Below are 12,000 nucleotides of genomic sequence, written 5' to 3'. Positions count from 1 at the left end.
TCTCCAGATGGCCCCATAAGCTGTGCCACCAGCTCTGTCAAGAAAATAAGGAAATGGATACAGGAATGTGTGTTCCTTGTAAAGTCTAAGGCTCCTGCTACTCTCCCGGCTTAGCCACGCTCACAGCCAGGACTGGTTGCTGTTCCCAGCTGTTTCTTGAAAAGGTGACACTTCCATGATTGTGCTTTTTGTGTCCCCACCCCTTAATAATGCTTAATTTCATTAATCAGCTTCACCTCAGCAAGGAGGCAGGCAGAGATCTCCAACATCATAGGCTGCTACCAACCTAGTGGGGAGCAGTGGGTAAAGGAGGGACCAAACCAGAGTGTGGCCAAAAGGAAATGTGTCCTGGTCTGAATCTGGCTCTGGGAAGGAATAAAAATGAGTAAAAGCCACCAAAATCCATCCCCATGTCCCTTGCTGCTTGCATGATGGCTGTATTTACAGCCAGTGCAAAATATTCCTTGCAAACTACCCTGAAAGTGAACTAAATATAGAAAAACAGGTAATAACAAGAAATTAGGGAGGTTTCCTTCATTCCAGTTCACAGAGCATCCTGTTTGTGATTAGCCTGCTGTGCTGTGCATAGACAGGATCATTGCCAGCACTCCTGCTTAGGGCAGGGTCCTCAGCAGCTCCTTTGGCCACAAACCAAGCCTTAAAAACATCCCAAAAAGGCCAAAGATAGTAATTTTGATTTGTGTAGAAATGGGGTTGACTTTCTTGGAGAACCTGGTGTCAGCTGTGTGTCAGGTATTGCCAGGTACTGCTGGTTGCCTTTTTTCCCCTTGGTATAAAGGGATATCTGCTCCCCCAGTGCTGCTGCTGAGGTAATGGGACAACTTGGAGCACAGAATTCCTGGAACAGAGTCCAGGCAAGATGTTTGCATTGATAATTGGGGTCCTTCCAGCCCCTAAGTGGAACCAGACCATCTCCTCAACAAACTCACAGTTGTTATCTGTAGCATTCAGTGCACGAGTTTAGCAACCTCCATCTGCCTTTTTGCTTTTAAAATTCTCTTTAGGGAGAGTTTGGGTGTCTGTGATGTCCCAGAGGTTTAATCCACAGTGCTTGGCTTGCATTAAGGTCAAATCCAGAATATTTAGGTATGGTGTGGGCACCTTGGGAAAGGCAGGTCAGGAAATGACACCCTGAAAACAGCTTCAGATTTTTCTATGTCAGAGCAGGAATTTTTAATTCTGGATCTCAATTCCTTGAAAGCACAGGAGATAAGTGCTCATTTCTTTCTCTCCTTCTACTTTTAAAGAAAACTCTAGCAGTTCTGAGCAACATCAGAAACCCAGCAGGAATTACAGAAGAGGTAATTTGGGCAGTGACAACCCTCTCTCCATGGGATACAAAACACCCTGTGCTTTTTTTTAAGATTTGTTGCCCACTTTTTGCCCAGGGACGCTGTGGCTGCCCCATCCCTGGAAGTGTTCAGGGCTGGGTTGGATGGGGCTTGGAGCAACGTGGGATAGTGGAAGGAGTTCCTGTCCATGCAGATTGGAATAGCAGGCTCTGTTATATCCCTTCCAACCCAAATCCTTCTGTAATTCTATCATTTAAGTGCTTCCTTTTGGTGTTATCCTTTGGTGTGTATATTGTGATAATTTAAGTACTTATAAGATTATAAAACAAAACTGCAAAGAGCTAACAAATGTTTGTTTAATGTGCAAAATATTTTGAAAACTATGATTTCTTTTCCCCTATTTAACTTGACACTTCTAAAGGTATCCGTGTTTCCTGCTGAATGGCAATGCAAATATCTTAAAGCTCAGCTGTGATGGGAGACTGATGCTGACAGTTCCTGCATCTGAAAGTCTGAAATGTCAAGAAATGTCACTGTCAGTCATTCCCTCCTGGCAACGAGGACAAAATCTGTCCGGAGGAACTTTTGGCAGGGAGCTGGGGGTCTCTCCCAGCAGCTCCCGGTGCTGAGGATCCCTCCCGCAGGAGCTCAGGGCTGCTGGCACAGCCGAGGAGCTCCAGTTCATGATTCAGCCTCTGGCCCTGCAAAACTTCCAGCTGTGCTTCATTTCCTCGAGCAAACGGAGCGCGGCTCCCCTCGCCGCACACGCACAGCTATTGATGGGATGTGAGCCCTGACTTCATCCCGGGCGGGCTTCATCACGGTGGGCGGGAGCCAGCACTTGTTGCTGCGCTCTAGGAAATCCTCCTGCCGCCTCCCAGACAGGGATTTTATTTTATTTCATCAGCACAGCCCCTAAAAGCCGCTCGCTGCTGCCCATAGGAGCAACCTCCTGCTTTTCACGCTTTATTTGGCCGCGCCGAGGGGCCAAGCCGCGCATTGCGGAGAGGGAGGTGGGGGAATCCCATCCCTCTGCCCCTGTTCTCCCTCCCCTTCCTTATCCCTGCCGCCGGCCGGGAATTGCGGTCTTCAGTCGCGCCGAGGAGCCGATGGTTCTCCCCGTGCCGCGGGATGTAGCCGGAGCCGCCGCCCGTCCCGGCTGACTGCAGCGGAGCCGCGCCGCTCCGAGAGGTCTGTGCCCCTTCCCTGCCCCTGCAGGGATGCCCAGAGGGGTTTGCTCCTCCGGACCGTGTGTGGGGATCCCAGCAAGGGCATTTCTGCAGCTTGGAGCTGGTGCAGTGCTTGGGGCAGCGGTGCCGGGCAGGGGGGGACAGGTCCCATCCTTTAGGGTGAAGTGACTTCAAGGCACATCAGTCTAAACACTGCCAGGACTGCCTTGGCACCTCCTCAGGGGCTGTGGCTGTGAGAATCGCACTTTGTTTGTTGGTTTGATATTGTTTTTCTTTCTGTTATGTGGTTGAAAGTACAAAACTGCAGGATGTTGCTGCCAGAGAGCTCTTGGAAGGGTTTGTTACCTGTGTGGGTTTTTCCCACCTGGAGGTGTGGGTGGGTTCAGCCTGATGGGCTGGGGGAGCTGCAAAAGCTCATCCTACAGGGGGAACTTTTTCCTGACTTTTTTTAGTCTGGTGCTGCAAGAGACCTTTTGTTCAATAGTGGAACTGAAATAGAGGAACTTTCCAAGAGACACTAGAATTGATGAATTCGTGTTTTTGAGTCTGTTTTAGGTCCTTTAACCAGCAAAGCACTTGGGGAGTGTGGGACAGATTTATTCCCTGCAGTTGCCTGCCTCGGGCAGGTCCCTGTCTCTCCTGCAGGGCTGAACCTGGTGCTGCTCCTGTGTCCAGCAGTGAGTGGGACATGAGGTGACATTGCTTCTGCCAGCACGTCTGTGCAGAGACAGGGATGACCTCTGACATGAGGAAACGTCCCCAAACTGTGGCTGTGGAGGATGGAAATAATTCGCAGTGCCTGCAAATCCTCACCTTTAGTCCTGCTGATTTAAATATGTGGCTGGCACTTTTTTTCTTTAACTAAAGCTACTACTTCTAAAATTTCGTGTACAAAAAAAGGCTTCTCTGACTGCCTTAATCTCCAAATCTCCTCTGAGCACATGGCTGGAGCAAGTGGAAAGTGATGTGCTCCCCACACACCCCTATTTTCCAGGCTCTGGAAATACTCACCACTTGCTCTATGTGCTGCTGTCTCCACATTCCTTCCCTGGGGCTGTGTAACAGGAGAGAGGCATCAGCGTGCTGTGGGCTCCCTGCCTGCCAGCAGGCTGCTGTCACTGTGCTCCCCTCAGTCCCAGGGCCAGCCTGGCTGGCTGGTGGCACCACTGATGGCAGAAATGGATGGGGAGGGACCACAGAGTCCAGGAGTTGGGGTTTGGGATGTGGCAGGTGAGCTGTGGAGAGGGAGCTCCTCCAGAGGTATGACTTCCATCACTTCAGACAGGTGCATTTCTTATTCCTGATTTAAAGGTGGAATAATGAATGTTGGAGAAGAGGCAGAACTGTGATGGGTTTGCCTCTGAGATGGCAGAAGAGATGAAATCCCTGTTCCTTGTTTTAAAGCTACAGAAAAGATCCACAGCCTGGGGTCTAACTGTGCCCAGACAGGCTTAAAACCAGGATTATTGTGAGGGTGCTGAGGCCCTGGCAAAGGATGCCCCTGGATCCCTGGAAGTGTCCAAGGCCAGGCTGGATGAGTCTTGGAGCAACCTGGGACAGTGGGAAGTGTCCCTGACCATGGCAGGGGTGGAATGAGATGAACTTTAAGGTCCCTTCCAGCCCAAAGCTCTCTGTGGTTCTGTGATAATATTGAATTCATCCTTATTGACACAACAGGGTGGAAGCTCCTGCCTGAATCAGAGCCTGCAGTCAGCCTGGATCAGAGGAGGAGTTCATTTTTCTGGGACTTTGGATCCCACATAACCCTGGTTAACATGCAAAGATCACACACAGTCCAGTGGTTTTGCCAGAGTTTGGCACCCTGTTTGTCAGCAGCTGCATAGAAGTTTCAAGGAAATTAAAAGGAGTTTGGTGGCCTTGCAAAATGGCAAAAATGAAATTTTAGTTTAAGGAATTTGAAAAATGGTGAATTTTTGCTGCTGTTTGGCACACACACCTCTGCAGCCAGGGCAGGCTCTGCTTTCCTGGAGATGATAGTCAGAGTCCTGAAACCCATCTATAAGATGTTTGCTGTTTTTTATAAACAATGACCTCATTTTATTAGCTGGAAAAATAAAGCAAGTGTTTCTCATGGCTAAAGGCTTTGGTTACACTGCAGTTGTTCCATTCATCTTCAAGAAAAAAAAAAAAAAATCACAGACAGAGAAGGGTGGATAACAACTCCCTGTTACAACTTGCATGTTTTTCCATTCATTCCTTAGCAATTTAGATCTGATTTAAACAGATCATGCCTGGGTCACTCACGTGCATATTTATCTTTCCTTGAAATTGCTACAAAGCTGCTGTGTTTGAGGGGAAGCAGGCATTTGCCAGGAGCCTCTGCATACCTGTCCATCAAGGTGCACACAAGGGAAATGCCACTGCAGGAGTGGGTGCAGGGGCTGGTTCTGCCAGAAGCAGTGAGGCTGAAACCTGGAGCACAGAGATGACAAAAGGCCAACAATGTGTGCTTAAAACCTGGTTTGCTGAGAGCCAGGTGAGGGGGTGGCACTGCTTCCATCAGGGTGTGTTCTGCCAGCCCAAAATTCCTGACCCAGACTGAAGAGCACTGAAATCCAGGCTGGCAAATCAACTGTGGGTGCTCCATGGGCTGAGGCTGGCAGTGAGCTTTGGCCATGCTGCAGAGTTATTTGTGAATCAAACTGATCCTCTGCCATGGGTAAGTCTGTCCTGTCTGCTTTCAGTCTGTTCAGGTGAAGAAATTAAATGAAAACTATCCCAACAAATCCTGGATATAACTTCTTGGGAATTAAATAAGAAATAAACTTGTTCTGTGTAAGCTGTTCACATACAAACTCCACTGGGTCTGTGGATCCCTCCTGCTGTAAAATTGCTTTATCACAGCAACTGATGTCATTAAATCTGTGGTTTGAGGAGCCTGGCTGCTACAGAGTGCTCCTCTTTGTGCTTTTCCCCTTGTGATTGGTGTGTGCACCCCAGGGCCATGAGAAACCTGCTGTCTGTATACCTGGAATGATTGGGGTCATGATGATCAGGATGAATTACTTCTGTACAGTTTAAACCAGAAGTTATCCTGGGATCTCTCTGTCCAGCCACTTGCCAGTGTTGTTGGTTTCCATGACCAGAGCAGAGCCTGTCACTGGGAGCTCCAGTGCTGAGATTGTCCTGGCCCAGGCACCAGCAGGAGGAGGGGAGTGTTCCCCACCAGGTTTATAAGCACAGTTTAGTCCAAGGCACTGAACAGCTATATCGGAGGGACCAGAAAGATAAAATAATGTGTAGGGATCACAGGAAAATCTGTGTGTTCTTCTCCACCCACCCTTTCAGTGCCATCAATGATGACCAGTGCTTGTGTTGCCTTACATGAGGATGGACAAATCTTGGATTTTGATGTGGTGAAATACAAATTTTACTTCTCCTTGCTGACATTTTCCCTTTTGTAGGTCCTGCTCACAATGCTGATTCACACTTGGTTCTTTCTTGCCTGCCTGCCTGTGCTGAGCCATGTCTGGGGACGAGTGGGCCAAGGTAAGGAGCCTGCCTGCCCTCCTGGGGCTGTCCCCTGTGCTTTGTCTGCCCCTGGGACAGCCCAGCCCTTGCTGCTGGCAGGGACACCACTGTGAGGGGCATTCCCAAAGCCAGGCAGCATTCCAGGGGGCTGCTGTGCTCTGGTGTCTGCTGGGGAAGCTCCAAAGAGCTTTTCCCAAGCATGAAGAGCAATGAGGCGTCAGGGGGCCCATCTGGGGAGAGCCCCTCGATCCCTCCCCACCCCACCTGGCCTGTCCCTGGCAGCACTTCAGCCACTCCCTTGCATCAGGGATGCATTTCAGCCAGTGCAAGCAATGAGGGGCTTGTGTGATCTCTGAGAGGCTGAGAAATGGGAAGAAAAAGACTGTTGCTTCTTTAGCCACTGCACCTTCCTGCTTTGGATGTTTGTGATGAGATGTGGTGCAACATCTGGGTGAGAAAACCTGAGGTGATTCCTCCTGTATCATCCTGCTCTCTAGAGTGACCAGAAAATGCCTGCAGCACCTCAGCACGGCCTCTCTGATGTGAAGAGCCACCTTTAGGTTATGTCTGAATGCTCTGTGGAAGAGCATAAAGGTTTCTAAAGGGCTGGTGGTGCTGCAGGACTGGGACAGATGTGTCTCCCTGCTGTGTATCTTCCAGACTTCTGCAGTTAAGCCTGGGCTTAACTCCCTCTGAGCTGGAGAGCAAGGTTACAGCATCAAGCAGTGCACATCCAACACAGGGCAAGGAAACAGTGGTGCTTTCACAGCACTGGGGATCATTTGCATCCAGCACATAATGGTGCTTTAGAGGATGATGTCCTTTCTGGTCTGTCTGGGGACATTCTTGTCTTTTTAGCTTCTGGGCTCCTAGAGTGATGCCCAAGGAGCTGCACCACACTTGGCCAAAAGAAGACAGCTCCATGTTTAATCTAACTATGAATTCCCCTCATTGTTCCATGATCTTTTACCATTTCTCTTAGGCATGATTTTGGGATTTGCTTTTTGCCCTTCACCCCTCTTTCTCCTGTTTTCTTTCTTCCTCTTCAGATTTGCCTGGGGTGAGATGTGAATCTGAGCTTTGTTTCCCGAATATAGTTCTCTGCTTGTTGGGCAGCCTGCAGGAAGTCTCTGCAGGGAAAGGTTAAGGCACAGATGTTGGGCTGAGACAAGCAGGAACCCCCCTGCCAGCTCTCACTGCTTTCCTGGGTGCTGACATGGTGGCAGGGATGTCAGGAGGTGTCAGGGCATCCTGCAAGACCAGATCAGGGAGCTGAGGAGCCCTGGGTGACACTTAGGCAGCACTGAGCAGAAACTCCAGGTCACTCTGAGATATTTTGTGAATAATTGTAAAGGGAAAAAACTGGTAAAAGCTGCAAATGAGGGGGAGCACTTGGGTGCAGATGTTTATCATGTGCTCACTCACTGCAAATGAGGGCATCCTGCTGGAAGGGCAGCTCTGGGCACAGTGTCAGAAGGAGGGGAGAGAAATCTGCTGAGTTGCCATCCTGCACCCAGCCGAGTGAAAAATTTTCATATGGTGCCATTTGTGTGACAGGAATCATGGATTCAAGGAGTGATACGTGAGCTCAGACATCTCACTGGGGTTAACAGATAGCTGTGAAATCTGGAGATGATAAAGGAATGTGCTCTTTCTTCTCTTTACTTCCTTGTCTGATACTATTTTTTCCCTCAGGATTTGTCATTTAGCTTGCAGCTCCCTGCAGAAAACTGATACAAGCTGGTGCCCATGAGTTATGGTCCTGCCAGGAGCTGTTATTTACACTTTATCAGGTTTTCTTTCGGTTTTTTTTGTTTTTTTTTTTTTTTTTTTTTGTCCTTCTTTCTAAACCCAGCTGGTCCTTGGAGCTGCCTCTGAAATGATCATTCTGCAGAAGTGTGGGATCCATCACCTGGGGAATTTCTTTATTTCTCAGCAGCCCAAGCCTATAGAAGAGCCTTGCTTGAGCCCATTTATCTGTTTGCTGCCCTCCCATTTTCACGTGTTTGCACTGGACACACTTGCTGTAAAAAAGCATTCAGCCTGAAAGCTGCTGGGAGAGCCCTTCAAGACATGGAGGGTTCAGAGAAAGCCTCCAGCTGTGGGGAGGCTGCTTTCCCTTTCTGCAGGGGTATAAAATCAGCATATATATATATACACATATATATATTTATACATATAGCTATCTATATATGTATACATATATACATATAAACTCCTCCATATATACATATAAACATATATATATATACATATATATATAATCAGCATATATATATACATACATATATATATATTTATACATATAGCTATCTATATATGTATACATATATACATATAAACTCCTCCATATATACATATAAACATATATATATATACATATATATATAATCAGCACATATATATATATATATATATATACATATATATATATATATTTATACATATAGCTATCTATATATGTATACATATATACATATAAACTCCTCGTTGCACGGGAGGAGGTACAGGGGACTGCAGGAGCTGCCAGGCAGCCCCTGGGGATGCTGAGGACTTGTCTGGGGTGGGGAAGGTCCCCTTGGTACTACAAAGTCCTTAGAGGAGGTTTTGTGGCAGGAACTGCACCCATAACAGCAGGGACACGTCTCCTTCTCCTCCTCCCCAGGGTCGGGCCGGCTGAAGCTCACTGTCCTTTCAGAAGACAGGCTCCAGATGAAGTGGAAAGAGACTGAAGGGAACATCAGCGGCTACAAAGTTCGGGTAAAGCCCATGGCAGGTGCGTGCTGACACCCTGGGCATGATTCCTGTGCGAGAGGGGGACTGAGCTCCACCTTTAGGAGCCAAGTACGAGCATTATTTACACCTTAAGGGAATAGAGACAAGCAGAGGGAATTACCCACAGCCTGCTCGGGTTCCAAGCGTTGGTTTCACTGGGCTGTACGTGCAGCATGGCCAAGGAGCCTTTCTGGCCACCGTGGGAGCAGCCTGTAGTGCCACTGCAGGCACAGTCCCTTTTTCACTTATTCACGGGAAAGAGGGGAAATTCCTCTCTTCATCCCAGGGGAAAGGTTCAGCCAGAAACGCCGTTCTTTGGGACTCTGTGAGACAAGAATGAAACAGGGTCATTGTTGGAGCTCTCCCAGCGCTGCAGGCACGAGGAATGGGAAGTCTTGGTCCCTATTTCTGGGGGGTGGGCTCATCCCTCCGGCTCCCCACCCCTACTCGCGGGTCTCAGATGCTGAACCTGGCGGTGCTGGAAGGACACGGTGTCCCCAGCGGGCAGGAGGGGCTGAGCCATCCTTAGCCGTGGCTGGCACTCGGTTCCCGGTCGCTTTCCCACTGAGCCGGAAAAGCGAGCTGCGGGGCAGGAGTGCGGGCGGCAGCTCCTGTGATCACCCGGCCCTTTTTAGCTCAGCCCACACCTGTTTCCAGGCTGGAGCAGCAGGTTTCTCATTCCTCGCCTGCCCCCAGAGCCTCAGCTCGGCAGGGACTGAGGAGCATCCCGGGAATGCAGGGAATCCCCAGCGGGCTCCCAGCACATGCCTGAGGCTTTCCCTCTCAGGCTGGGGAGTTTCCAGCCCCAGGGAGGAGCACAGGGTCAGGAGCACATCCATCTCCATCATTTAAAGCCTGCAGACCTTTCCTAGGCAGAGGGGTTTTGGGAGCCTCTGTTCTGGGCAGCAGCCACTGCCTTGCTCCCTCTGCTCACTGCCCTGCCAGCACACAAACACCCTAGTTCTTGGCTGGTCAAGGCATCCCAGTCCCAGGACAGGGTCCAACAGCTTGGGACACTGCTGTGGAGGGCTCTGGAGGCAGTGCCAGCCCCAGAAATGAGCTGTGCCCTGCAGGCAGCAGCTGCCCTTGGAGACAGATGGGGCACAGACAGCACAGCTGGGGTAGGATGAGTCCAAGTGTCAGCAGTGACCTCCAGAGGCTCCAAGACACTTCCTCATTTTGTCACATCTGACCTCAGTCAGCTGGCTGTTTTCATAAGGACTTGCCATCTCTACACTCAACAGCTTTTCACTCAACAGCTCCTTGGCAAACTGGTGAAAGTTGCACTAATACTGGGTGGGAAGTAATTTTCTATTTTGGGCACGTACCAGGGATTTAAAAAACCCACCTCAATCTTCCCAACTCTACACTGAAGAAAAAGAGTAAAAAATCAGAGCTCCTCAAAATTTAAAGCATGAATAAGAGCTGACTGCAGTCCCTAGGCAGACATTCCCTGCATTTCAGTGCTGCTTTTGCTACTGTCAGCTTAAATTTAAGCTCTGACAGGTTCTGAACTGTGGCTTCATCCCACCTCAGGGGACTCGGAGCAAGAAGTCATGCTGAAAACCAAGACTCCCAAAGCCACAGTGGGAGGGCTGAGCCCCACCAAGGAATACACCCTGCAGGTCTACGTGCTCAATGGCTCCCAGGAAGCCCTGTTTGCCAAGAGGAAATTTGTGAGTAAGTGGAGAGGGCTAAATTTTAAAGAGCTCCCGAGGCTCTTGGGGATGTGTCTGTTGAGGGCCCATCCTCTGGCACACGCCCTGCAGACTGCTTGGCAATCCCAGATCTTGGTTGGAAGGTTAGAAAGGGATGTGAGGAAGAGCCAGGGGATGAGGGAGGCACTGTGGCTCACAGGCCTCTCTAGATGGGCAATTTCTCTGTTTTTGGTCTTCCTACAGTAGAGGAGCTCAGAAATGCATCCCAGACTAGAAACAGCCGAAGGAACGCAGGAGCTGCGTCAGGAAAGAATCTCACCTCCTCGGCAGCTGAGCACAGTGCAATGGCAGAGGCCACCCCACCAGCCCTGAACACTGCCCTGTCACACTCAGGTGGGTGTTCTCACCATCCTGGAGTCACACGGGGTTGATTTTGCGCCAAGGCCTGTGCCATGCTGCCACGGCTGGAGCATTTAGCTGTCCCTAAAACCATTCGCATTTCGTCACCACAATCTCCCTTCATCAAGAGATATTCTTTCAGTAAGCCCTGCTAGCCTGGTCTCACCTTTTGCATAAAATTCTTAGCTCTAAAACACAGTAAACCACATAAAAATATTTGCCCCTCATTCCAGCCAAGCTGAAAATGCATGTCCAGGTACCCAAATTCAGCAGATGCAAACTCATCCTTTAACTGAATGTGGATCCTTTGAGAACAAGCTGCTCCTGGAGCACTAGGGCTGATGGTGTTTTTTTCCTAAGTTCTGCGTCCCAGGGCTGGCTGCAGGTGCTCTGCAAGAAGGATTTCCTCAACCCCTCTGGCTGAGGACTGTATGTAACTGCAGAGTTTTGTGTTTCCATGGGCTCAAAAGGGAATTACACCTTTTGATGGAAGAAAGATCCATCAGGGCCATTATCCAGAAAGTCTTTCACTAGCTCAGGGTGTTTTCAAGTCACAGATTGCTGAGCTCTAGAGAACAACTGGGTATGAGGTGCCATGGAATATTTTCCCTGATTTATATTTTATAAACATTCATTGTGTTTCATCACTGGAGATAATGGGAAGGACACAGTTGTTGATGTGATCCATCTTTAGCATTAGCTCCTGAGCACACATGCAGCCCTCTCAGAGAGGTATGAATGAAGGTGGTGACAGTCTATCCACCTATTTCCATAAACTTGTAGGAATTTTACCCTTTCTGAGCCCTCTACACCTGTGCCAAATGTGGCTTAAATCAGCTGAGGAGTGGGGTTGCATGGAGATAACACAGTCAGTGACAAGGGGATTTTTCTCTTTGGAGCACAGCAAAGGACAGAGCTGAAAATAAAAGGCAGAAGGGGATTCAGCCAAAGAGCCCAGGAGAAACAACAAGAAACCAGCCCAGTGTGGAGGCCAGCATGACAGAAACAGCATCAACAACCCCAAAATCATCCCTACACACTCCTGCAAACGCGGAGCAAGAGTCTCCAGGAAAAGAAAAACCCCCAAAGGATCCACTGAGGCGAGGTGAGAGAGGGTTCAAACATGTCTTGTTCCTTCTTCTCTGCTGTTTTTCCTAATACTCATTGAATTCA

At 49.2% G+C, this 12,000-nt stretch overlaps 1 protein-coding gene across 2 annotated transcripts in view; it reads left to right on the top strand.

The window, feature by feature from the left end:
• Positions 1-2,076: 2,076 nt before the first annotated feature.
• Positions 2,077-12,000, top strand: part of COL20A1 (collagen type XX alpha 1 chain) — a 53,211-nt gene continuing 43,287 nt past the window's right edge. Inside the window, exons 1-6 of one of the 2 annotated variants that reach the window (XM_085558222.1) lie at positions 2,077-2,504; positions 5,929-6,013; positions 8,661-8,771; positions 10,307-10,450; positions 10,672-10,821; positions 11,732-11,932. In XM_085558222.1, coding sequence (XP_085414348.1) covers positions 5,941-6,013; positions 8,661-8,771; positions 10,307-10,450; positions 10,672-10,821; positions 11,732-11,932 — 679 coding nt within the window. In that variant the 5' untranslated portion in view covers positions 2,077-2,504; positions 5,929-5,940. Of the gene's footprint in view, positions 2,505-5,928; positions 6,014-8,660; positions 8,772-10,306; positions 10,451-10,671; positions 10,822-11,731; positions 11,933-12,000 lie in introns of those variants that run through there. The other variant, XM_085558223.1, reaches the window with a different exon arrangement.

This window comes from Lonchura striata, chromosome 20, assembly GCF_050655825.1.
Source record: "Lonchura striata isolate lonStrDom1 chromosome 20, ASM5065582v1, whole genome shotgun sequence".
NCBI classification, from domain to species: domain Eukaryota; kingdom Metazoa; phylum Chordata; class Aves; order Passeriformes; family Estrildidae; genus Lonchura; species Lonchura striata.
Note: the sequence above shows the minus strand (reverse complement) of the source record. Positions and strands in the feature narration are given on the sequence as shown.